Source organism: Grammomys surdaster, unplaced genomic scaffold, assembly GCF_004785775.1.
Source record: "Grammomys surdaster isolate TR1022 unplaced genomic scaffold, NIH_TR_1.0 125617, whole genome shotgun sequence".
Classification (NCBI taxonomy): domain Eukaryota; kingdom Metazoa; phylum Chordata; class Mammalia; order Rodentia; family Muridae; genus Grammomys; species Grammomys surdaster.
In genome coordinates, this window is record NW_021620459.1 from 470,487 (window position 1) to 497,980 (window position 27,494).

Sequence of the window (27,494 nt, forward strand, 5' to 3'; positions counted from 1 at the left end):
TGTGTGTGTGTGTGTGTGTGTGTGTGTGTGTGTGTGTGTGTGTGTGTTTATTTGTAAATTGTAAAACCTAGAAAGGAGACCAAGAGAGGGTAAAAATGGGTGCTGAGGACAGCTGGGGGTGACCATAAGGACACATGAACCATAAAAGAGATGGGTTGGGGGCACAAGGGGAGGACCGAGGGTAGCAGTGGGTGAGAGACTTGAGGGGAAGGAGAATCTACTAAAACACATTCTGTTCAAAGGGCCGTAATGGTATCCAAATTGTATATGCTAGTTTTTAAAACAAGGTATCTTAAAACCCAATACAGAACTAACTTTACTTGGCAAACTAAAATCTGAGAATGATTTGTATGTTCACAGTCACTTGAGCAAACATTTCCATTTAAACCATTGCATTTTTACTATTTAAGTGGCGGTTATTTTCCCTAGCATAAAGTAATGATAAAATGAAAAACAGTGTTTAAAGCAGAGGTGAGGAGCTGGAGCTGTGCCTTAAGGCCGAGCTTTTCCCAGTTAGCGCCCAGGTCTTCCTTTCTGCTCTATTACAGTAGGAAACATCACTGAAATGGCAGTCTAGATTTGAAATCTGGTCTCTGCGGGGCAGGTTCTAAGGGCGGGAGCCATAGCTGAGAGCTACTAATAGATAAATAGTCGCCATTTCCCACAAGATGGAGCTACTTAGAGGTTAGCTTGGAAATTTGATTTTTATTGGTGAGAACTGTGTCCCATGAAAACCTGTCACTTGCTGTGGCATCAATACTTCATTCCTTAGGGGTCTGTGTGGCGGAGCACAGCGCAGGGAGCACCATGCAGGCACAGAGCAGGGAGCACAGTCAGCAGACCTTTTTAATGCATTTCTGCAGCAGATGAAACAGCAGTATTTCCACTTTCCAAAGTATCCTCTTTCCTACATTGGAGCCTAGAACATTTAGGTTGTAAATGAGTTTTTAATATTGGTCTTTCATCACATTCTTAAAGCTAATATTGGCATACTAAAAATAAAACTTTTGTTTTTTCAAGACAAGGTCTCACTATGTAGCCCTGGCTGTCCTGGAACTCACTATATAGACTAGTCTTGAACTTACAGAGATCCTCTTGCCTCTGCCTTCCTAGTGCTCATAAAAGGCTCATGCCACTGTGCCCAGCTAGAAATGTATTTCTAAGTGAGGAATAATGTAGTGGCAAATGACTTGTTTCAAAATGTAATTATCCTGGCTTTAGAAAAGGTCTGATTCCACACATGCTTGCACAATGTGGCTGGTTGTCTTTGCTTCCAAGGTGTGACTTGATCTCTTATAAAAATATTATAAGCAAACTAGTTTTGCTTTAAAAGTCTTTAAAACATCAAGCTGGTATTTATTTGCTAAGCTAGGCTACACTATTAAAACCTACTGTACTGGCCAATCTCTACTCTGTACCAAATGCTAATGAAATTACACAACTGTGACACATAAACCATTGTAAGAACAAGTTGGAATGACTATGATTGTAGTTATGTATTTAATAAGAATCAAAAAGTATATACTTAAACAAAGCACATTTTGGGATTGAATTCATTGTATGAGACCCCTCATATAGAACCATGAGTGCATGTGCAGATGGAGTCTCTGTACTGAACAAGTGTTCAGTTCCAGGTCCTTAAAATCTGCAGTGGGCCCAAGCTTCCACAGACACAGTTGCTTACGCAGCCTCTGACTCTGGTGCATGGTTTCCTAGACTTCTAAAAAGAGCTCCTTCCCAGCCCTCAGAAGTAGCCTCTCAGCTTCTTGGAGCTTCCTTGTGGGCAGTTCATAAGCAGCTTTTATTTTTGAGACACGGTCTTAACTCTGTAACCCATCCTTATGGGTTATGTAGAACTCTGCAGCTCTCGTTAGCCTTAAACTGGTGGCAATCCTTTTTCCTCAGCCTGCTGGAGCTATAGGTGTGTGCCACTACTCCAAGGCCACAGTGGCTTTAATGTAACCCTAAGCTTTAGGAAGCATTGATTACAAAGGATTCTTGGGCGTTCACCACTAACTTAACCTCATCTTCCCGTGGAACTTCAGTGGAGCTGCCGTTCACACGTGGTTTCTATGAGAATCCTTTTACCCCTGCTCCTCTGTCTCCCTTGGTGCTTGTCTTGTCTTGTCTCTTGCCCTCTGCTTTATCCCAGTTTCTATAGTAGCAGGACTGTTTCTAAAGTCTAGCTGACATCTTTGGACTGATATCCACAAGGACTAAAGAACTTTACTAAATGTAAATGAACTGAGATGACTTTCCTTCCTCTGGTTACTACACAGCCTTTTCATTCCTCTGCATCAACATATTTACATATTTATTAAGTGGCTTTTGCTTTTGCCTGTGTAGACCTGGGCTATTTCATATTCAGCTGTACTTTGAAAAAAAATAAAGCTATGTTTTTAATGATGAAAAAGAATGGTTTCTTCTGAGAAGGCATCCTGAAGAGGTTAGACCAGTATTTGGCAAGCCTTGTCATTGGAAGGATTCAATTGATCATGTAAACTGTACATCAGGGAAAATATTTAAACATCACAAGAAAAACTATTTGTACAAGACCCTAAGAAATCAGAGAAGTCTTTTTAACTGATAAATTGGTTTTTTAATCTGCAGTTAATGCTTTCCTTTTTTTTGTTGTTTTTGTTTGTTTTGTTTTTTGAGACAAGGTTTCTCTGTGTAACTCTGGCTGTCCTGGAACTGACTTTATAGGTAAGCCTGGCCTTGAACTCAGAGATCTGCCTCCCTCTGTCTCCTGAGTGCCAGGATTAAAGGCATGCGCCACCACACCCAGCTTGTAGTTAATTCTTATCCTGGATTGCTCACTCAAAGTCTCCCATGTTTCTTTTCACCCATATTGATAGTTCTGTGCCTGTTGAGCCCCCTCTGATACGTCCTCGCTGACGTCACTGTAACCTGTGACCCCTACTGTCACTTAGACATCATCTGTCACTACAGCTTCTCGGCATGTCATGCTCCACCACTGACATACACCAGTCTCCTTATACCAAAAGTCGTAGTCTACATCCATGAAGTATCAAAGAACAGAAATCCCTCTTCAGTTTCTGAGAAACCTAACAGGCTCCCATAGACTCTGTGCCCCTGGCTTTTCTTTTTCCTCCTCTACCCGTGATTCCATTTGCATAAGAACATTGTTTTCTTTGTTCTTCAGTATTTCTCCTTGCAGCATATATTGAAGAAACATCTTCTGGGCATTTTCTCACTTAAGTTTGGCTTATCAACATGGAAGGAGGGGAACAATGTAAGAGAAAGGTCATAAGAATAAGAAGGGCCGAAACAGCAAGAACTGATGAGCATGAGAGCCTGCTTCTGGAATAATTACTGTGGGTCCCATTTCATTCTTAGATTGTGAGCCTGTGAGGCAGGGCTCAGTTTCCTGGCTTGTGTAAGGAAAATCTTGATGTGATAAAAGTAGTCTTTGATTTCTTCCTGCAAGAAAAATTGACAAGAGATACTCTTTGCAATAGCCATGTGATTGAACTCAAGACTACTTTCATCACACCCAGATTTTACCTGGAACTGCTGGAAAATGCAGACTTGACCATGTCCTCAGAAAGGAAAGGAGGAAGGAGGGACTATCTATTCTCCTTCTGCTAACGCAGGAGTTTGGCATCAGGGCGGCAAGTCAAAGCACAGAGCTTAGGTCACTCTTGAGTGACCCCAGCAGCCTTGTCCATGTTTCTAGTAGCAGCTTTCCCTTGATTCTCTTTAGTCCATCAACCAGGCTAGACATTAGCTATAGCCATGGGGACTGGGCCTATAGGCACTGCTAAGTATGTGGGAAGGCAGGCACTGGCTAAGCAATCAACCTGTGTTAGCTAATTCAACTGTTGCAATGATCCTGTGATGTGAGAGGCAGGCATGATTGACATTTCTTATGCATGAGCAGCATAGACCCACAGTGGCTACAGAGCTTGATCTGGTCGTGTGCTCTGGAATGCTTTTTCCTCCCACCTCTTCTTCTACCCTAACCCCCCTCCCTCTGCCCACCCCCCCTAAATGGGATTGGCTTTTTTTTTTTTTCAAAATAAGAGAGCTATCTCTTTTTCATATTATTCAAACAATAACATATTATTTTAAAAATTCAGAGCTAGACCTGAGAGCTAATCCTAGCTCCTCAGGAGGCTGAGGCAGGAGGATGGCAAATTTGTGGCTAACCTGAGCAACTCAACAAGATTATCTTAAAAGAGTTAAAATAGGACCAGAGAGACAGCGTAGCCGTTGAGCACTTACTTGGTATGTAAGTAGCTCTCATTCAATCCCAGTACCGTGGGAGGGGCGGATTCAGACAGATTGCTTTGGTAAATAATTTTGATTTACTGAGATGGGATCTCACAAAGTTTCCCAAGATGATCTCAAACTCAGTCCTCCTGCCTCTGCCTTCCAAGTGCTGACACTGCAGTCACGTGCCACTTCAACTCCAAATAACTTTTTATTCAAATAAAATATGTAAAGCAAAGGGTGAAAAGTATTCACACCACTTGCAGAGATCACTTAACATCATATGCTTCCAGGCATTTCACAAACGCACAAAAACATGCATAATACATATATTCTTTTTTTCTTTTTTTTTTTTTTTTTGTTTTTGGTTTCTCAAGACAGGGTTTCTCTGTGTGACCCTAGCTTTTCTAGAACTGACCTGTAGACCAAGCTGGCCTCAAACTCGAGATCTGCCTGCCTCTGTCTCCTGAGTGCCGGGATTAAAGGTATACATATATTCTTAAAGGGAGTGACCTTAACAAAAATATGACCTTACAACTTTTAAGTTAGCCAGACAGCACAGGCAGCTGGTAATGCCAGGCAGCTGTCAAGGCTGTCGGTTTTACTCTTTATCCCACAATGTGGCTGCTTCTCACTTAAGCACCCAGGAACCAATAGCCTCATTGTCAAGGCACCAATGACTCCTTCCGTATCTACCTACACCCCAGCTGAAATCAGTGTGACTCACTGTGAATTTTATTAGCAAACCTGTATCTCCCATGTGGCAAGAACATCACAATGCTTTTTAACAAGCTGCTGTTGTCTTATTGAAATGGACCTGGCCCTTAGCTGCGTCTGAGATGGGCCATGGAGCCTGGGGAGCTGGCAGGCCACATGGCCAGGCTGCCACTGTAGAGTCACAGAGGTTAGCTGAAGATTCTCATTTGCATCGACTCTTTGTTATCCTTAATTTTTCTCAACCCTACTATGAATAGTGGTTCTTAAATGCTTTAACCTCCTTTCTAGCCCATCACCCACCAGAGGTAGTGGAAAAGAAAGATTATTAGGATGTGGGGGGAAGCGGACCTGTTTAGAAATGGTTCTTTGGAGTAAATCCCATCTGCATTGTCCAGAAATCAGCAATTCAGTTCATAGGATTCAGCAGTGGTAGCTCAATCCACTCACAAACACTTCATGGTTATACCAGCAGTCTAGTTCAGTAGTGTCCAGATAGCAGCAGCAGTGGCACGACCCAGGAGGCCTCTGCCAAATCTGCATGAGTCAGCAGTAGGGCCAAGACCATCAGGACGCCAGGAGTTCTCAGCTGTGTCTCTCAGTGAATTGAAGATCATTGAAGACTCAAGACCAAGAAATGTTGCAAAGCTACGTCTACAAGCAAGCCCTTTCACAATCGGTTGAGTCCTATTTATACTCTCTCCAAACATCATGTGTCCTCCACTGATCTTGCCTCAGCATATAAGTCTGTATCAGCTGACATCGTTCTGCCAGTTGGCTGGAGTCCGAGGCAGTGGCAAGAAGCTGCCAGCTAGCACACCACCAGAAGTTTTTTGTGTGTTTCTCTCTATGGGGTCCAGACAAATGCAGTTCAATGACGTAATATAAGGCAGACTAATATGTGCATGTTGTTAGCGAAGACTCCTTCATCACACGTCCTTTCACATGCTTGCTTGAGCAAGACATCCTTTGACCTGTGCACCTTCAGCAAAATGTTCCTTCACGAGTTTGCATTAGCAAAACATCCTTTCACACCTGTGTCCACTTCATGGCAACGTTCCTTCACATGTTTGTCCCAGCAAAACACCATCTGATACAGTTGACTTTCCAAAGATCCCCTAAGTCTCCACTTCAACTCTTCTTACATAAATTATGCTTCTGTACCTATTTCACTTACATCGTTTAATGCTCTCTCCAGAAGGCTCCTACTTTCTTTAAGCCTCTAACTCCACAACCTTTAGCTCTGCCCCTTATTAATAAACTACCCAGTTGACCTCTATTTTCTCATCTCGGAGGTGCCTGGGCTCCTCCCCTTCACCCTGCTGGCTACCACTTTAGTGTTCTGCCCTGTGATAGGGAGGGGCTGTCTTGCTCCACCCAGCCTAGCAGGAGCTGTTAGGTAGCTCTGTGGCCTGGTCCCTCCTGAGCTCTTCCTAGTTCCTTTCTGCTGTACCTCTCACTCCACTCCCAGCCCGCCTGGAATCCCTGGGGGCACACCAGACTTGGATCCATGGCCTGGTGGGATTGATGTTGGCATGGCTGTGTCCCTGGGGGCTTTCCTGTGTATCTGCTGAGGAAGAATGTATTCGCCTGAAGTTCTGTTGGTCAGATCTCTATCTAGCAGTATGTGGTGTCAGATGTGAAGAGCTGACTAAGGCTTCAGTTACTTTTCTTTGAACCTCAGTGTCACCTTGGTGATTTGTATAAAAAATCCTTGTCATAGTCGTTAATGGTGGTTGGCCCATAAGATTCCTTCTGGTGGGATTTGTTGATTTTTAAAATTTGTGTGGCAAGAGAGAAAGAGTGAAAGCTACAAGACGATACAGAATGAATGTGAGCTTTCGTGTGTCACAGTGTGTGTGTGAAGGTCAGAGGACATCTTTCAAGAGTTGGCTCTTTGCCTCCACTGCATGTTTAGGGGTAAAACTCAATGATCACACTTGCACAGCAGATGGTTTGATCCACTGAGCCATCTGGCCAGTATCTGTTGGATTTGAGTACACATGGATGTTGATCTGGAAGTAAGGACATTAGAGAAAACCATGAGCCAGCAGAGACAAGGGGGAAGCCACCAGGGACACACATGCATCTCTGAATAGAAGAGCTGGCAGGTGAGGGGAAGCTGCATGCCTAATGGGACGCTCCACCTCCAGTTCAAGCAGGCAGGGCCTTACTTGGCACAGGTGAAGAGGACAGGGAACAGAGTTTTATAGGCTCGGGCCAAGACTCTGACTATACTGTTGGTGCCCTGCAGTGTCCATCTGTGTGGCTGGCCATTTCCTAGTGTCCTGAGAAGGAGATGAGTCACAAAAGCAACAGAGGCTTAGGTTTCTCCTGGTGAGTGAGTCAGACAAAGACTGACCAAGGTGGGCCAGGAGTCTAAATGTACAGAGGGAAGAGACTCATTGGTTGTTAGGAACATAGGGATCAGCCAAGGGAGTGGGAGGCTGTAGATGAGGACAGAGACAGCATGGTGGATAAAATAGTTTGCTGCCTATAGAAGCTCATCCTTCTAACTTACGGCTAACTGAGATGGATGCAAGAGCCATCTTCACATTTGATAGGGTGGCTCTGAAATTGGACACTGTGATACTTCTAGCACTGTTCTTTCTGTGTAGGATTGCTTTGGCTACTTGAGGTCTTTAGTTCTATTCCTAGTTTTCCTCAAGGCTTTTATCACAAAGGGATGTCAAATAATGTCAAAGGCCTTTTCTTCATCTATTGTGATTCAGAAATACTTATGTCTGCTTATGTGCTATATTGCACTTGTTAACCTGTTTACAGTGATGCCACCTTGGTTATGATGTATCATCTTTTTAATGTGTTCTTAAATTCAGTTTTCAGGTATTTTATTGAAAATGTTTATGCCTATGTCCATCAGTGAAATTGTTTTGGAGTGTCCTCAATTTTTAGTTCTGTCCTCACCCAGTTTTGGTATTAGGCTAATGCTAGATTTGTAGAATGAGTTTGGAATAGGGTTCTTTCTCCTTCTGTTTTATAGAACAATTTGAGGAACAATGATGTTAGCTTTTCTCTGATTATATGTCAGACTGTGCAGTGACTCCATCCCATCCTGGGCACTGTTGTTAGACCCTATTGTGCCTTTAATGTCATTGATGTTTATAGATATGGTTAAGTTATTTCTATCTTCTTGATTTAATTTTGGTGAGTTGTATGTGTCTAGGAATTTATCTATTTCTTCTATATTTTCCAGTCCTCCTGAAATATTATTCTGTAATGATCCTCTGGATTTCACTGGAATCTGTAGTAACCTCACTTTTTTATCTTTAATATTATTAATGAAAGTCTTTTTTCTCTTTATTTGGGTTAAATTGGCTAGGTATCTTCAATCTCTTGTTGTGTTTTTTCAAAGAATGTAGTCTCTATTCTGTTTAATTCTATGTTCTTCTCTTAGTCTCCATCATACTAATTCTGCTCTGACCCTATTACTTGTTACCGTCTATTGTCTTAGAACTCAATTTTGTTTCTCTAAGACCCTGAAGCACATCATTAGGCTATTTATTTCATCCCTCTTTAATTTAAAAAAAAATGTTATTGTGAGTGTGTGTGTGTGTGTGAGAGAGAGAGAGAGAGAGAGAGAGAGAGAGAGAGAGAGAGAGAGAGATTGAGGATGGCATGTATGCAATGGTGGAATGTATGCAGCAGTGCACATGTGGAAGTGTCAGGGACAACTTTGTAAAATTGATTCTCTTCTCCTACCTTTAAAATGTGATCTGGGGATCCAGTTCAGGTCATATGACTTGCAGGGCAAGTTCCTTTACCCACTGAGCTATCCCACTGGCCCTCTAATGGTTAATGTGTACAATCATAGCCATAAACTTTCCTCCTGGAGCTGCCTCAGCTGTATTCCAAAGGTTCTGATGAGTACTAAAGATTTTTAAATTTCTCTTGATTTCTTCAACAACCCGATAGTCCCTCAAAGGGTATTGTTCAGTCTCCAGCTCTTAGTGTGTTTTTGATTTCTAGTTTTATTCAGCTGCCAACTGAAAAGATATAAAGCATTAATTTTTAATTTTTGTTTGCTGCTGTTAAGACTTGCCTTGTAGCCTACAATGTAACCTCTGCTAGAGAATGTCCCATGGGCTGCTGAGAGGAATATATATCCCATATCCATTGGATGGAATATTTTATATATATGTATATGTATGTATATATATATATATATAGTTTACTCTGCAGTTTACTGATTTTTAGCTTGGATGATCTATCTAAGAGAAGAATGATATGTTGAAGCCAGTTATTATTGTGTCAGGACCTATCTGACATTTTGGTGTTTATTTTTATGAAATTGGGAGCTCCAATATTTAATGCTTATATATTACAATTATTACATTTTGTCGATTAATTGTTGGGTTGAATACAAATACATTATATGCATGTATGAATATCAAATGATGTATTTAATTAAAAAGTAACTCTAAAAAAATTGACACTTAAACTAAACACAAAAGAACCTCATATTATGGAAAGAAATTTAAAGAAAATCACAGCTTCCCAATGCAAACCCGAGGAAGCTTGTAAAAGACTTCCCGTGTAAAAGGCACATCTGTAATCCTAACACAGAAGGGCAGAAACAAGAGGGTCCCTAGAGCTTGCCAGCCAGCTAGTGTAGCCAAATCCCTGACTTCAGGTTTAGAGTCCTTGTTTCAGAAATCAAGGTAAAGGGCAACTAAAAACACATTTAGTGCCGGGCAGTGGTGGCTCACGCCTTTAATCCCAGCACTTGGGAAGCAGAGGCAGGTGGATTTCTGATTTCAACGCCAGCCTGGTCTACAGAGTGAGTTCCAGGACAGCCAGGGCTACACAGAGAAACCTTGTCTCAAAAGACAAACAAAAAAAAAACCAAAAACAAAAAACAACAACAACAAAAGACATTTTTTATTGACCTTTGGCCTCCATGCATATGTGTGAGCCAGTGAACACATGCATGCACCCATACACACACACACTTAAACATCCATCATACACACACACACATCTGTCACAGCCTAGAGATGTTGGCCAAACCTTAGGTATATGTGAGATTTTAATAATGCTTTTTAGAAGTTTAATGTCAAAAGCCAGGATGCCCTTTTTGAACCCTCTAGTGGACTAGATCAAACCATTACACATTAGGGATAGAGAAGGAAATGCCCTTTGGTATGTACATAGTTTTTTTTTCTCAGACTCTTATGTTTGAGTCCTTTTCCTTCTCATCAAGAAACTGCTGTTTGACTTTTAATTGCTTGGCTGTGCAGTGGTGGTCCTTGTTGAGTGAAATATTGTTTGTGTACTCTGTAAGTTCCAGGCAGTCACACTTTCAAAAGGATTTTGTCCTTTTTCGTGTTGAATCAGCTCATGGGTGATGATGAACTGGTCCTGAGGGTCGTGTGGTAATATTAGTCTTAAGTTTCCTGTTTTTGGTTGTGTGTTCTGAAGGGATGTCACTTACTCTCCTGTACTTGTCTTCTTATTTCTTGCTGTAGCGCATAAAATCGGGCAGAGACAGCAGCGGGGGCTCTCGCAGCAAACGAGAGGGGAGCGCTGGCAGTGGTGAGTGTCCTCTGTGCGCCAGAGCACTGGATTTGACAGGTTTCCAGAAACACTGGAATCATCCACAGTGTCCTTTCTATGTTTTATGTTCTTTGTCTGTTTATTTGTATCCACAGTAAAACCTCACTTATTGTAACTTGGCAAGTGATTGTTCTGATAGGGGTATATGTTTATAAATGTTACCATAATTTAGTTCTTAAATTACATACCTGCTTCTGCTCATTGATTGTCAAGTTCAGCTGGGGAATGGCATAGATGGGCATATGAATGAGGTTTTACTGTGTTATAATTTTAAATTCCCATGTAAAGAACTTAGCATGAGAAGGCGTGTGGTCTCAGGGATGCTGACAGCGGGCTCCTCAGTCTGACCTCAGTGGCAGTGCAGTCTAACGAGATGTGGTCAGGTCCTTTCTTGATCTTGACGGCACACTTGTGCTTGTGAGCCAGCCGTAGTACTTTACATGCTTTTCAAGTTCCTGACTTTTTTAAATCCCTTGATCTTGGCTCCTTGTGACATCACGTTTTAGGAAAGCATTATAGTAAATTTTCTGTTCCAGTTCCTCAGCTTCTATGAGGTTGTATAGTGACAGTAGAGCTGCGATGGCTCTAACGAAGCTGACAGAAAGAACCATGCATGCTAAATTGAGGTCTTTGACTTTTCTCTATATCCTCTCATTCCCACACTCAGGACTGTCCTGCACACACCCTGCTCTGGCTAATTAACCAGCAATGTCCCCTTGTGGCTCTTCTTATCCACGAGTATGACAGTAACAGAGGGAGAGGAGTAGAATGTGGCCATCTACTCAAGATAAGACAGTTGACATGTAGGTAGAAGGACACAGGTTCAAACCCACTGCCAGGCCTGCAGGGGTAGGGAATGCACATGGGTTTTCTGGTTTCTCTGTGGATAAAAATGCAGTTGAGACAAAGATCCTACCATGAATTCAGAGCTCTACTTTGCTAAATAAGTTTACACAGTGGCATGTAGTTCTAGCCAGACAGCTTGGTTCCTTAAGAGCCAACCTTCTCCAGGCAAACCTCTAGCCCCTGGCCTACTTCTCCTTAGTCCAAAAGAGCCATGACACACGGTTTGAGAAGTGAGAAGAACAGTGTTGAGCCTAAGTCAACGGAGCATCAAAGGCAGTGTGCCGTGTCCAGGAGCAGTTGTCCTTGGCAGCATCCTGTAGCCTTGCCAGATGCTGCTGTCTTCTTACCAACCCTAGCTCCCAGATCCCTCCCCAACTCCTGCTCTGTAGCATCCACTTGATCTTCAGTTAGACTGAGTCACATCTTGAGTCTGAAAGATCTAAGCCACCACGCCTTCATTAGCTGGAGGCAGCTTTATAGCCCACAGGTCCCTGTCCAGAGGTTCTGAGCTAAGCAGGTTGTGAAGCCAGAAGTTAGTGTGGAGTATTAGCCATGTCTCCTGAACAGCCACATACAACACTTCACAGTGAGCACTGTGTTCTTAATCCAGTGTCACATATGAATAGTCCCACTGAGAAAAGTAAAGCCTGAACATAACTCCTGTCATGTGTTATACCTAAGAAGTTCACATATGGCGCCCTGAAACCTGGCCTTCACGGCTCACAGACTTTTACACTGGACCTTAGTGAGAGACTAAGGATCTATTTCAAACACTCGAGTTAGCCAAGTACTGTGCCTCCAGAATCTGTACATACATTAAAAGAGACTCCTGACCCAGGCCAGCCGTCACCCACCTGTGACCTCAGCCCTGGGCAATCAAGGCAGGAAGAAGATCTGGACTTCTGGGCCAACATGGGCTACACTCTAGGACCCAATCATCCCTCCCCTCCTCCCAAAGAAAGAAACTCCAGAAGGTTCCCCAGAGCAATCTGATAGGGCATGATTATAGAAACAGGAAGACATGTGACCTGTGATCTTTCATAATAAGTATCCTTTTTATAGCTGATCTTTAGGATAGTCACTGCATTAAAATTCTGAAACTAAACTGGGTAAGAGAGCTCCCACCTGAAAGATCCACACTTCAGAGGCTGAGGCAGGAGGATCACCACTACAAGTTTGAAGCCAGCCGATGCTAAATAGTGAGTACCAGGTCTTCCTGGTCTACAGAGTAAGGCCCTATCTCAAAAAACTAAACTAAACTTAAAGAAGAAAAGAGAAAAAAAAATCTAGCAGCAGCCTCCTCAAATTCTGAGGACACTTCTCTGTGAAGCTTGAGTTTTCAAAATAATGACTAGCCTGTTTCCAAAGCTCACTGCCCACACCCAATCCCTCTGGAAGCCTGAGCCTCCTGGCTTTCCACCATGAAAGATCGCCTTGGAGACCCCAGGCCTGTGAAGGGTGCACTGCAGGAGGGAATCTGGAAACTCTGCCCATGGCTCTCAGCAGTATACAGGAAGGCTGCTCAGCCCCACCCCCACCTGTTGGCCCTTCCACACCTCTCCTTAACTCCTCACAGTGGCATGAGAGAAGGAAGCCTCTGTCAGGGACGCTGCCCCAGCCCCACCTCCCCACTGCTCCACTGCCAACTTTAATCAAGTTTGCTTTCTCCCATCCAGTCCACTGCAGGCCAAAACAAATACTAGCACATAAGTGAGCCTTGTACTCACAGAAAGCTGCTCCGAGGAGAAGCTCAACCCTGGTGGCACTTTCCAAGCAGGGCCTTGTGCCGCTCAGTTTGCTTGGCACCAGTTTAAAGAGATGCCTAGGGCCTTCCCTGGGTGCTGCCGTTTCTCCTAACTTTGGTTTTTTTGTTTCTTATTTTCTAACACCTCAAGAGTGTCAATCCTAATGTCTTCACTTCATCCTCTGTCAGCACCCACCCTGATATCAGTATACACAAGCTATGGCTGCCCTTCTGTCCTGCCTTGAGAGTCCCCACCCTGCCCTGCCCCAGGATACCCTCAAGCCCTCTGTGTCAGCATCCCTGTCTTCAGGCACTCTACCTTTCTATTCCCTTTTAGAGGTCCCTGGTGGGAAAGAGGCCCTTCTCCACACCATCATGGTTAACCTGTGATTCCTAACAGTTTTCCAGCACGGCAATACTCACCCCCCACACATCCACAAATCAGATGGGGAAGAAAGGCTTTCAACAGGGATCCACATAAAGCCTGCCTTAAGCAAGTACGACGTGTTAAAAACAAATGTAGGAACCAGGTGTGGTGGCACAGGCCCATAATCCCAGCACTCAGGAGACAGAGGCAGGTGGATCTTTGTGAGTTCTGGGATAGTCTGGGCCATGTAGAAAGACTCTGTCTCAAAAACAAACAAACAAACAAAAAATACAGTGCCCCCAGCTAGCTTTTGAAAGGCTTGTCTAGAAAAATACAAGGAACTTGGATGTGTCAGGATTACTTGTTTGTATAGCATAGCTGTCTCTGCAGGGTTCACCTCTTGAAAGTTCTGGGTTTGTTGTTTGGGGTTTGTGTTTCAGAATCAGAATAGACTCACGTCTTCCTCCCCATAATAGCTCCAGACTTAGAATCCTCCAGAAGGCTCATTAGATTGCCAAAGCCCACTCCCAGTGTTTCACTAGCACGTCTGAGGAGCTAGCTCCCAGCCCTGCTGTTCCTGCTGCGGCAACCCAGCCCATGCAGAAGAACCATGCCTCCACTTTGAGTTGATGCTAAACTCAGTGTCATATGGTTACAGGAAAGGTCATTGCTGCTATTACTGTAGCCAGTTCCCAGTATGTGCCAGTATGGTCTTCCCCTCAGGTTTCACCATGTCATTGTCACTACAAAGATGTCACTTCAAGATGCCCCTTTCTACGGGTCCTCATTTATCCTGAAATACATAATACCTGTGCGGTAGGTGTTTTGAGACGCTCAATGTGGTGACCAAGGTTGACCTTCAAACCTGTGGCCATACTGCTTCAGCCTCCCGTGGACTGAGGCCACAGGCATGCACAGAGATTTTTGAGCTTTGTTTACAGAATTAACTAAAATGAAGTAAATGTAAATAGTTTTAACTACCTGAAGTAAAAATGCATAGTTCTTTTTTTGTTGTTTTTGGTTTTTGTTTTTTGAGATAGGGTTTCTCTGTGTAGCCCTGGTTGTCCTGGAACTCACTCTGTAGACCAGGCTGGTCTCCAACTCAGAAATCCGCCTGCCTCTTCCTCTCAAGTGCTGGGATTAAAGGCGTGTGCCACCACTGCCCGGCTATGCATAGTTCTTTTACAAGCTGAGTTTAGGAGTCAATGGTTAGTAACATATTGATAGACATACAAAAAAAGAAAAAGATTAAACCAAGCCACCATGAATGTCAGCATCTAAAGTCAGAGCCACATGCGCTACAATCTCAGAGTCTTCATAGTCCCATATTTCTGTTCTCCATGGGTAAACTGAGGCAGAGGATAACCTTGTTCTCACCTGGTGTGCTGGTTCATTTAAGAGGCCAGGAAACTACCTGCACATCTGCTTCTCATGTGTACCTGTTCTCGAGACACAAGGATGTGTCCTGTGCAGCACTCGCTGTCCTAGCCATGCTTTTGTGGATTAGTTTGAGTGCCGTGTTATTAAGGGTTCGTTTTAAGTTGCTCTTTTTGTTTGTTCTGTGTAATGTTAGTGGCTTGGTGTGTTTTGTGTGATTTTGACAATATTCTGGATGTAAACTTCCCCAGTAAAAATGTCTTTTATGTTCCAAGTGATTTTATAATGAAAAGAAAGCACTATGGCTCAGTGAACAGAAATTCACTTTTCAGTCAACTTTTTGAGGGACATTTGATTTGGAGATTATAGTCCCAAAAGTGGGCAATTTTTTTGTTGTTTTGTTTTGTTTTGAACTAGAATAGCTCTCAATATTTTTTCTGGGTTTTTATGGCATTGCAGAGAGTAAAAAGACCACACTCCTGTGCCTCAGAAATAGAGCCAAGCCCAAGACTGTGTCCTGGAGTGGTTCCCTACAATCATACCAAGGAGGTATTACACCTGACACCTGAGTCACTTGGAGGGAGGGAGCAGGCCACTCTTGTGAAGAAGCAAGCCCTGAGGGCCAGGCTGGGGACTGTCCTGTTTGAGTAGTGTTCCTGCCAACCTCACCTTGAGTAGCCCTTCACTCCAAAGATGAAGTTGCTGGTATTGCTGGACACCCTAGTGTCTGACCACTTTGCAGCATGTGGCCCTCTTAGTGGTAAGCACTAAAAGATAGAGGGACTCACCATGCTGAAGTCCCTCAGTGTCAGAATCTAGAAGAACTGTACACATGTTAATACCCACTGTTAGCTGCCCCACAGGGCATTCTATTTGGTTTAATAATTCAATAAACCAATACAGACCATGGATAATCTAGGCTTAAAGCATGAAGTGTCTATACACATTGTGCCAGTGGATGGGCATCAGACTAAATTATTAGACATAAGGATTTAAAGGCCATGTTATTGAAATGTTCCAAAATATTCTTCGTTGCCTTTCCCCAACCACTGAAAACTATAACTCTTTCTTAGCTTGTTATTTGTATGAAAAGACTCAGGCCTATAGTATGTCAAGCCCTGCTTAGGCTAAGCTTTCTATGCTGGTAGTGACAGGCAGTACCTATGAATTTTTCTTGTTATCAAAGTCCTGGTTTCCAGTGGCCTTAGCAAATACACATCCTGAGCTGTGAGATTCTGTGTCCATGACCCTCTCCTAAAACTTCAGTAGCCTTACACCTCAGCTACCTCCAGAAGCATCTCCCTTAACAACTTTGTGGTTTTGTGGTCCACTTCTGTGTCTTCAGTAGATCATATGCCCTTCTCTGGCCCTTAGCTTGCCCTGAGTTTAAGATCACTATGGTTAGTTCCCCAGTCCCAAATTCACTTGGTATCTATGAACTCCTTTGTCAAACCATATAGTAAGTTATCCTGAGCAAGTCACTAAGCACTTTGTCATCGTTCCCTGTCAGTAACATGAGACTGAAAGTAAGATCTACCTTCATGGAGTTGCCAAGAGGAAGAAGTGAGCTTACATAGACCAGGTTGGCTTTGAACACACAGAGATCCACCTGCCTCTGTCTCCTATGTGCTAGGATTAAAGACTGTGCCACCTTTGCCCCAGAACACACAAACTTATTAGTTATTCCCTAGTTTTTCCTTCCTATCTTCCTATCTTTGTTTTTGTTTTAAAATAGGTCTTGCTAAGCCAGGTGTGGTGGCACAAGCCTTTAGTCCCAGCACTTGGGAGGCAGAGGCAGGCAGATCTCTTGAGTTGGAGGCTACCCTGGTCTACATAGCAAGTTCAAGGTCAGTCAGGGCTACATAGAGAAACTCTGTCTCAGGGGAAAAAAATAAGAAAGAAAGAAACAAAGAAATAAGTCTTAATCCAAGCTAGACTTTAGCTCTCATTCCTCCTGCCTCAGCCTCCAAAGGGCTTGGGTTTCAGGTGTGTACCACCATGCCCCAGTGAACCTCTCTACCAACAAATAAGTCTGTATCAAGTTCCTGACCACAGCAGGCACTCAGTAAATTGAATGTCACTGTCCTTCTACCTTTCCAGCTCTGATTTCTATGTCAGGTATTTAAAATTCCAAGTATGCTAGTAAAACTCTACTGACGCCGTGTTTCTTCTGCTCGCCTCTCCACTGAGTCCCTTCATGGGTGCTCTCACCCTTTGTAAGTGGTGCAAGTGACTGCAGCTACCAGGGTCAGGGAAGGAGTGAGGGTGAGGATCAAGAGTGTCTGTGAGTGCACATCTGCATTGGTATTCCAGATGCAGACACTTCCCACACTCCAGCACTGTGTCTTCTCACTTAGTTTTATATCAATACCATCTTGGGGATGGAAGAAAGACAAAAAATAACCTTTAAAATATTTAAGAAATTAGGAACTCAGAATTATAGCTTACAAAAGGGAATCCTTAAAGAACAAATTTGAAACCATTATAACCACTATATTGATGACATAGTCTGAGGAATGGGCACTTTTATTTTCTTAGAAAAGCTTTGTTTTAGGAAGTACTTTCTTCCACAAATAAGAAGCTGATACTTGACATCTGAAAGGGCTTCTTAGTTTAAGAGAAAGGCAAGGTTGAAGAATCATCGGATATCTGTTGTTCAGCTAGTCCCTGAGAACTTAGAGGGGCCAGTGTACCCCTGATGAGAGCCATTTCAGCCCAGTCAGAGGCAGTAACCACAGGGAGAGCAGATACACACTGTTCTCATGTACATGGAAGTAAAATGTGCAGCCTCACTGGACACAAAAGACGGGCCAACTAATTCATAAAATTAGCATTGTCTTAGAAAAATATCCAAGGGTGGCAAGCTACAGTCAGATGTGCAAGAGGCATGTTTTGTTTTGTTTCTGAATTTTAGTGGGTTTGGTTTTGTGTGTTTTCTTGAGATGGTGTCTCCCTGTGTACAAGCCTTGCCTATCCAAGAACTTGCTTTGTAGCCCAAAGGTTCAGATTTTCAGCCACCCTCCAGCCTCTGCCTCACCAGCGCTGGGATTATAGGTATACACCACTGTGCCGTCAAGATGGGAAGTCTCTATAAACTAAATGGCCCTGCTGGGATCGCAAGTGTTCCACCCTGCTGAGATTGCTTGATGATGTTCACCAAAACCTTTAAAATGGCTGCGTTCTTGGAGCCGGAGAGATGGCTCAGCAGTTAAGAGCACTAGCTGCTCTTGCAGAGGACCTGGATTCAATTCCTAGCATTCACATGGCAGTGTGTAACCATTTGTAACTCCAGTTCCAGGAAATCCAAATTCCTCTTCTGGTCCCTCTGTAGGCACTACGCATGCAGGTGGTGCACAGATATACATGTAGCCAAAACACCCATACACATAAAATAGTAAAATCAAATGTCCATGTCCTTAATAGAAGTGATTTTTAAAGGATAATAAGGGCTGGAGAATAACTCAGTCTGTAGAGTACCTACCATGCAAACACAGGAGGACCCAGATTGGATCCCCAGAACCATATAAAGAGCTGTGTAGTGGTGCCTGCTTGTGATCCCAGTCCGGGGAGGTGGGGACAGAAGGGTCCTGCAGCTTTGCCAGTAAGACAGCCTACTTTAATCAGTGACTACCAGGCCAGTAAAGGACTTTGTTTCTAAAAGGCAAGGTCCAAGACACCTGATGAAGAATGACATCTGAAATAGTAGCCTCCATACATGTGTCTCCATGCATATCTATACACACACACACACACACACACACACACACACACACACACACGCACACACACAAATAGGGAGTGAGCCAGATTCAAACAGAGTTACACAAATATTTAGTATATTAATTGAGTCCCCAATGGCAGTTACTACAGGTCCCTGCTACCTGCCCAGGGCAGGATCCTCTACCAGGCTTCCTAGCTGTCTTTTTTCAGAGGATTTTGCCTTCAGGAGCCCTAAGGTTTGGACGCTCTAACATAACAACTTTACAGAGGTGCTGCCAGACTGCAGCCATAATGTAATCTAGGAAGTGTCCAGAGATCCATAAAATGAGAAAAATGCAAAGAATGTTATTAGTTGTTTAAAATGTTTTATGGATGTAACCTCATGGAAATATTAAAGATAAAAGCTACCCGCAGGCTGTCAGGTGCGCAGAGTAGGTGCTGTGTCCTTTCCTCTTTTACTGAGCACATTGGAGTGTAACACTCACGACAGTGCAAGCAGCACAGTGAATGCTAAAGGCAAGGGTTCGTGCGGTGTTCTTATCTTCATCACTTATGCACATGTGATACACACTCAAGTCTGGGCAGATCAGTGCTTTTGGATCTGATTTTAAAACCTCACTCTTCTTCTAACCTACAACATTAACTAAAATGAATTACATTATTTTCTATGTTCTCTTTACAACTTTTTTTTCTGCCTTGAGTCTATCAACCACTGTAAATAATTTTTATTATTAACACTGATAGTTATCAGTGGGCAGGGTCTAAGGCTAAGTGTTTCCAGGTTCTTGGCCTCTTACTTAAGAATGAAATAAAAGCCCATGTAGATTGCAGAGTAGCAAGGAACCTTTATCAAGCAAATAAATAGAACAACTGAGCTAAGCACTGTCAGACCAACAGCTGGCCACGCAGCTGAGGGTACTCAGGGCTCCAGCTGCTCTTTTAGGGCTTCCTATCCAAAGTCCAACTGAAGGGAGAGCTTGGTTAGTATGGGTATAGTTTAGGTGGTTCTCTCTTTTGACTGGCAGGTTTCAGTTACATAAGCCTTTGCTTACTGTGTATGTCCCTTCCCATAATGCATCTGATTTTAATCATGTGGATGCTCCAATTATGCACAGGCATAAGAGGATCTTTAAAAGTTCACTTTGAGGACATAGTTTGCCTAATTGCACATGTACCCAAAATCAGTCTAAGGTGGATTGGCCCATTGCCAATGGGCCATATGGTATTACACTAGGATGTGTTCAGTAGAAGCCAAGGATTATCACAGGGTTGCTCAGGAGAGTAACTTACCATTCTTGTTTAAAGCAGGCATATACCGTCTATGTGGGTCAGAGTCCTAGGTTGCTGGCAGGTTGCTAGGTGCATTATTGAGAGATGGATGTGTGCATAGCCCAAGTTATTCTCTGTGCTCACCTGCCTCTTCAGGAAGTCTATTCTTTGTCTGCCCAAGAGACTGCTTCTCTTGGGAATTGAATTCATTTTTATTTGAACAAAGCATATGGTAGAAGTATATACAAGTAGACCCTAACCTTATTTAGTTTAGTGAATAGACCTTATATTGAAAACATCACTTTATCATGGAGGCTGGAGAGATGGTTCAGGGGTAAAAAACACTTGTTGCTCTTGTAGAAGACCTAGGTTCAATTCCCAGCACCCATGTGGTGGTTCACCACCATCTGTAACTCCAGTTCCAGGGGATTGGATACTTTCTATTGACCTTCACAGACATCAAGGTGCACATACGGTGCACATACACACAATGTTTTGTACAGCAAAACATTCATATGCATAAATTAAATAAATCTTTAAAAAACGTTTTTAAGAATCACTGTCACAAGAAATAAAAGAGAGTGCTTATGTAAAAACTGTGGTGTTATGATTCCTTGGCATGTTAAACAAATGCATTTTCATTTTTGTTTTCAGACAGTGGCCAGAACAATAGTGCCAGTAGTAAAAGTGAACGACTGAGTGCCAAGCTCAGAGCTTTGCCTGGGACAGATGAACCTTATGAAAGTAGCGGTAACAAAGAAATAGGCAAGTGCTGGTCCCCGCCCAGCTCCCCTGACAGCTCCTCCAGCACAGCTGGTCTAAGGAAGACTGGGAGGTGGCAAGTGTGTCCCGGGGAATTGCTGAGAATGTGACATATGCAGACTGAAGTCACAGCCTTGGAAGAGCATTTCTGTTCACTCTGAGTCATTGGGTTTGCACTGTCTAGATCACTCTCAAGGTCCTTGTTTTCTCTACTGCTCTAACTGTTCGGTCTCTCTTGAAACCTAGATGCCTCCTATGTGGATCCACTGGGCCCTCAGATAGAAAGACCAAAAACTGCAGCCAAAAAAAGAATCGACGAGGATGACTTTGCTGATGAAGAGTTAGGAGATGACTTGCTCCCAGAATAATATAAACTCTAATATGCCGTGTGTGTGTGTGTGTGTGTGTGTGTGTGTGTGTGTGTCTATGTTTGTGGAGGCCCCACAAGACAGCCTCAGATGTTCCTCAGGCACCATCCATCACCTTTTTACAATTGTGACAGGGTTCCTCTGGCCTGGAACTTGCCATATAGGCAAGACTGGCTGGCTAGCAGCCCCCATAGCTCTGCTTGTCTCTGCCTCCATGCTGTTGAGATTTATAAGCACATGCCACCACAACCAGCATTTTTTAAGAGGACTCTGAGGCTTGAACTCAGGTCCTCCAGCTTGCAAGGCAAGCACTTTTCCAGTTGTGCTCTCTCTGGCCAAATAAGTCATTTACCAAAGGAAAGAAATCGCCTTATAAGGTAATGCTCATGTTAAACCTGGGATCAAATTCCAAACTTTAATTTTGTATACTGTTGAAATTTTAAATAAGTGTATTTTGTTCTCTGAGGATGGATTTGTGCTGTCATTTTTAAAAATGGAATAAAAACTATGAAGCTATTGCCTTATGCTAATGATTTCCTTATTGATCCACAGTGAACTGTTAGTTAGCTCACTATATTTCATGGCTTAGAAATTATTAAGATAAATATGATCTTTATTCAAGCTACATTGCCTAGAGTTTAGAAAGTTTTCTTTGGAGTCTTTGGGATTTTGTCTCATTATTAAGATGGTTCTATTTTGAAGGCAGCAATTTTTGAAGAAAACAATTAGAGCAAACACAAACCTGTAACCTTGCTCTTTTTCATGGTACCCACTGGTGAGTGCAGTGGTGTCTCAAAATGAGGGGGGGGGCATTCCTTGCCTTGGGTATGACACTGGGGCAGAATGGCTTCTGTTTCTTTAGACATGTCTGAGAGGTTCTAGATAGTCCAAAGAATTGGCTGTTCCATCTTATTTGTCTTAAGACCAACTCTTGTCCAGGATAGTTGGTCTTGAATTTGTGGGCTCAAAGAATCTTCTTGCCTCAGTCCCTTGAGTAGCTAAGACTGTAAGCAAATGCCACTTCACCCAAGAATATTTTAAAATATGAGGGTATTGTGGGATGCCCAACCCCAGCTATACATCCCCAATAGAACCCTACACCTAACATTCAGGGAAAATCATGGAAGAGGAGGCAGAAAGATTGTAAGTGCCAGAGGACAGGACATCTGCTGAGATAGTGTCTTCTATATATGATGGAGAAGTTGCAGGCATGAGCTCTCAACAATATGGCCGCCTGAACAAAATTAGCATAATGATATCACCAGTGACATGCTGATGTGAACAGGGATGATTCCACAGGGTCCTAACTCTAGAAGAAGAGCTACAGGTGGTCAGTGCCTGTCAGAGAATCAGTTTCCTCCAGGGATGAACTCTGCGTAAGTGTCTAATCCCAGTAGTCAGCCCTGATTGGACATACTCATATAAAGAAACGTTAAATGGGCTCAGTAGCTTATATATATGTGTGTGTATGTAATAAATATATACACATAGTAATAAAGAGATCATGAATTTGAGAGGGGGACATGAGTTGGAGGGGAAGAGGGAAGGTGATATAGATATATGAATATGAAGTTCTCAAAAATACACACACACACACACATATATATATAATAGATACACTGAAACAGAACCAGGGAAAGGTCAATCCAAAGGTATAAAGGAGTAGTCAAGCTCTTTTACACAGAAAAATCTCATAAAGATTTTAACTTTGCCAATAATTATATATTGTGTATTATTATTATTATATCATTTTGTGACCTTATCAAAGTCATTTCAATGAGCTATTGGGGAAACATCCCAAGCTGGAATACACTGAGCAACAGAAAGTAGGACTTTTAGAACCAGAGAACAAAGACAAGCTACAACTTTGCTGTCAAAACAGAAAAGAGACAAGCCCAGACAAGCCCTGGGGTCAAGAAGGTTCATAAAATGCATCATGGAAGACTGAGGGTGTATAAGCTTGAGTGCAAGTGGGAAGTGTTCACGTAGTGGGAGGGGGTGGTAGTGGCTCATATATGTGTCTTCGGAAGAAAATGAGAGACTTGATGAGGATAGATCCAAGTTAGTGACCTTAGAGAAGGGAAAAAAAATGGGAAATGTAGTAGGATATTTGTATTGAACGCTGTTAGTGTTATTGTCTGAATGTGACATGTCTCTACTAGCTCCTGTGTTTGAACATCTAGTCCCCAGCTGGTGATGGTGTTTTGGAGTTGTGTCTTGTAGGAGTCATAGGCTGGTTCTATCTCCTGGTCTACTGAGCTGTGAGCAAGTTTCTGCCTGCCACACTCCTGCATCACAGAGCCTTCTGCCACCATGCCTTTCCTGCCATGGATTGTATTCTCTCAATCTGAGCCAAACTAAAAGTCTCCCCTAAAGCTGCTGTTTGCAGGTATTTGGTCAGTGATGAGAAAAACAACTAATATAATGAGCTTTTCACTACCGTGACAAAATGCCTGAGATGACCAGTCTAGAGAGGGGGAGGTTTATCTTAGCTTAGAGCTTCCCTGGCTGTAGTCTCTGGTTACTTAGTCCTTGTTATGGTTTGTATATGCTCGGCCCAGGGAGTGGCACTATTAGAAGGTATGGCCTTGTCGGAGTGGGTGTGTCACTGTGGACGTGGGCTTTAAGACATTCATCCTAGCTGCCTGGAAGTCAGTCTTCTCCTAGCAGCCTTCAGATGAAGATGTAGAACTCTCAGCTCCTCCTGCACCATGCCTGCCTGGATGCTGCCATGTCCCTGCCTTGATGATAATGGACTGACCCTCTGAACCTGTAAGCCAGCCCCAGTTAAACGTTGTCCTTATAAGACTTGCCTTGGTTTATGGTGTCTGTTCACAGCTGTACAGTCCTACTGCTTTGAACCTGTGGCGGTTTGAATGAGAATGGCCCCATAGGCTCATATATTTGAATACTTGACCACCAGAGAATGGCACTGTTTGAAAGGATTAGGAGGTCTATCTTTGCTGGATGAAGTGTGTCACTGGGGGTGGGAGGTGGGCTTTAGAGTTTCAAAAAACCCATTCCAAGCCCAGAGTCTTTCCCTTTCTGCTTTCTGTGACTCTGGATGTAGAACTCTCAGCTCCTTTTCCAGCACCATGTCTGCCTGTGTGCCACCATGCCCACTGCCATGATGATAGTGGACTAAACTTCTGAATGGTAAGCCAGCCCCAATTAATTGTGTCTCTTCACAGCAGTAGAACACTATGACAGTACTGGAAGTACATCATGGCGGAACAGCCCATCTCATGGTTAACACCTTCAATGACAGAGCCCCAGGGACCTACCTTGCATACATGGACCTTGGGGAACACTTCTCCAAACCAGGGAAAAAAAATTGCTAATCTGAGCCAGATGCTAGTCCCAGCTCTTTTGCATGGATTCTGGGAAACTGAACTCAGGTCCTCGTGCTTGTATAGTGAGCACTTTAGTGGCTGAGCCACTTCCCCAGACCATGTGTGATTTCTCAAAAAGAGCTTAGTGCAGACAAGTACTGCAGAATAAAAGAGCAGTGAAGGACTGTACGAGTGTGATAAAGATGAGGGATGAAACTGGACTAGAGAAGGTACGAGGACTGGAAGGTGCAATGTTAGTGGAAAACGGCATGATCTGAAGACAGGAGTGCAGAACGGGACAGACATGGGTGCTGGAATCAGATACTGGGATTCGGTCTGCTATTCCTGATGAGGAGACTTTGGATATGGACACACAATTTGACATCAAAGATCACACAGGGGTTGGGGGGACAAAAATTCAAGTGGACACTCAGAACCAGGGTGTTATTGAGTACAGGTTGATGGTGCAGGATTAAGAAGCAAAAAAAAGTGGAAGGTCTAAGTGTTAAAAATCCCCATGAAGCCGGGTGGTGGTGGCACACGCCTTTAGTCCCAGCACTTGGGAGGCAGAGGCAGGCGGATTTCTGAGTTCGAGGCCAGCCTGGTCTACAGAGTGAGTTCCAGGACAGCCAGGGCTACACAGAGAAACCCTGTCTCGAAAAACCAAAAAAAAAAAAAAAAAAAAAAAATCCCCATGAATAGGAGGAGCTGGGTACATGACAGTGGTGAGGAGAGCTTTATGAGGGAGCCTCTGAGGAGAGAAAATGTTTGTACATGCACCTTACTCAGAAATCCAAGATCACCGTTAACCCCAGCACTTGGGAGGCAGAGGCAGGCGGATTTCTGAGTTCGAAGCCAGCCTGGTCTACTGAGTGAATTCCAGGACAGCCAAGACTACACAGAGAAACCCTGTGTCGGAAAAAACAAAAAAAAAAAAAAAAAGAAAGAAAGAAAAAGAAATCCAAGATCAGCATGGAAATAGCCAATCACACACTGGCTTTGGAAGTTATAGTGCCAAATAATGGCTGGAAAGATGCCCAGCAGTTAACATTGTCCATCATTCTTGCTGAAGATCAGGGTTCAGTTCCCAGCACTCATATTAGGTCACTTACAACCCACCTGTGACGCCAATTCCAAGAGACACGATGCTCTCTTCTAGCCTCATGGGCACCTCAAAGGTTGCTCTTGTAGCTTTGCTAGATTTGGGACAGCCTAGTGAAGCAGCCTGGAACTACAGTTTCAGACAGTTGTCAGCCACCATTTTGGTACGAGTAACCAAACAGGTCCTCTACAAGACAGCCAGTGCTCATAACTGGATTAATCTTTAAAATTGTGTGTGTGAAATGATGTGCATGTGGTGGCACACATGCCACAATGCACATGCAAGCCAAGATGTGTGTATGTGCAGTTCAGAGGACAGCTTTGTGGAGTGGGTTCTCTCCTTCCACCTTAATTTGGGCCCCAAGGATAGAACCTGGCCCACCTCTAGTACATGACAAGCCCGTTTACCCACTGAGCCATCTCCCCAGCCTCAAGTTTGGGATAATTATTAACATGTCTTGTATCTTCATAAAAATGTTCAGATCTGGGGACTCCTGTTTATTTTTGAATCTGCACCTATCCATAAGCTTTGCTCCTGCTTAATCACAAAAGAAACTTACGTTCTACTTGGTGTAAGTTTTCAGTAACTGGGGGCTACCACAAATTGAAAACTGTCAAAGGGAATCTGGGAGAGGTGAGTTGTCCAGTGGTCAGACACTGGAAGGTACTTTGTTGATTGGCACAATGAGTAGTTCCATGGAACTCTGGTAATGACAAGCTCCCCCTGAAATACTCCTACACTGTGCTTTTCAAATGGAAAATAAGTAGTATTTGAGTGCCAGTGTCTTTATTCACCGTTTTACTAGAAAGGAGACAATGTTAACAATTTACGTGCTAGTCGAAAAGTGTTTTGTAAACCCAAATGTGTTTACTAGGAATTGTAAAATGTTTAAGCTGTAAGATTTGAAGGGACTTTTAATGGTAAAGCTGCTACAAAGCATTTCAGTTTTAAAACATCAAAGGCCAGTGTTTTTCTGCACAGCAGAACTAAAATGCAGTTTAACCACTGGTTTACAACTTGGTTAAAACCCAAAGCTGCAAGCCGTTTTAGGGAGTCAAAAGATATTTCGCACACTTTAAAAAATCGTTCAGCTAGTCTCAACCATTTGTTTTTATTCTCAAAGCATAAATGCTCGAAAGTAATCACATTCGTTAGCTGGATGCCTGGCAAGCAAGACATATTTAAATAATGAACAAGTAAGTGAGCAAGCTCTCTTCAGATTCAATTCAGTCCTTCATTTGAGCTGATTCCCCTTAATTTATTCACAGAACTTTAGGCTCATTTTACACGTCTGCTCACACAATTAATTACCAGGATTGAGTTCTCCAACACTGTAAAACTAGACCAAGTGATGCCCATTTACAGCATGTGTCTGTCAGGTGGGGGAGGGGATTTATTACTCTGCCTTTAGCTGAATAAGAGGCATGGAGTCATTTTATGAGTATTTAAGGGAAAACAGTCTCCTCTCGCCTCAAAGAATATAACTGTTTTTTAATCTCTAGCATAATTCTTCCAACTATGAAATCTCAGAAGAGGAAGTGGTCCCAAGGAGGAGAGTCCTTCTAGGTTGGAGTTCATTCATTTCCAAGTGGCCTGTCCAGCTCCTGACCGCTTTAATGCCTAGAGAAATCCGTTTCCTCTGAGCCAAAGTCGGCCTCCCGACTGCATCCCCGAGGCCCCACTGGTCCGTGCCGAGACGTCGAGTCCAGTCACCACCTCCTTCTCCTCCAGCCAGGCGGACCGCCAGTCCACTTCTGTAGGGGCGACACCCAGCCCACAGGCCACACGCCCCGCGTGTGCGGCGCCTTTATTTACTTGCAGAAGAGCCTTCAGCACCCCCTCCTAACAAGTCTGGGAAGCATTACGGCGACGCGATGTTGGGGACACTGGTGAGCGCCCTCGGGGATACCGGCGAGGGCATGGCCGAGGCCAGGCTGGGGCTGAGGGGCAGGGGAGGAAGGCGGGACGGCCCGGAGAGGCGTCTCACAGGCACTCGCAGCCCGCCGCGCAGCAGCCCGGCAGGCACACGCACACGTGCAAGCGCGCCCACCACCCGCCCCAACAGCGCGCCCCCGCAATGCTT

The 27,494-nt window shown here is 43.6% G+C and overlaps 2 protein-coding genes across 4 annotated transcripts in view; both read left to right on the forward strand.

Annotated features, from left to right (window-relative positions):
- Nucleotides 1-21,495, forward strand: part of Ift88 (intraflagellar transport 88) — an 88,438-nt gene extending 66,943 nt beyond the window's left edge. Inside the window, exons 24-26 of one of the 3 annotated variants that reach the window (XM_028787208.1) lie at nucleotides 10,437-10,503; nucleotides 20,502-20,616; nucleotides 20,856-21,495. In XM_028787208.1, coding sequence (XP_028643041.1) covers nucleotides 10,437-10,503; nucleotides 20,502-20,616; nucleotides 20,856-20,934 — 261 coding nt within the window. In that variant the 3' untranslated portion in view covers nucleotides 20,935-21,495. The remainder of the gene's footprint in view (nucleotides 1-10,436; nucleotides 10,504-20,501; nucleotides 20,617-20,855) is intronic. The other 2 variants (XM_028787206.1, XM_028787207.1) reach the window with 2 other exon arrangements.
- A 5,718-nt stretch (nucleotides 21,496-27,213) lies between these two features.
- Nucleotides 27,214-27,494, forward strand: part of Il17d (interleukin 17D) — an 18,673-nt gene continuing 18,392 nt past the window's right edge. The window contains exon 1 of the mRNA XM_028787203.1: nucleotides 27,214-27,300. Within this exon, the coding sequence (XP_028643036.1) occupies nucleotides 27,286-27,300 (15 nt within the window). The 5' untranslated portion in view covers nucleotides 27,214-27,285. The remainder of the gene's footprint in view (nucleotides 27,301-27,494) is intronic.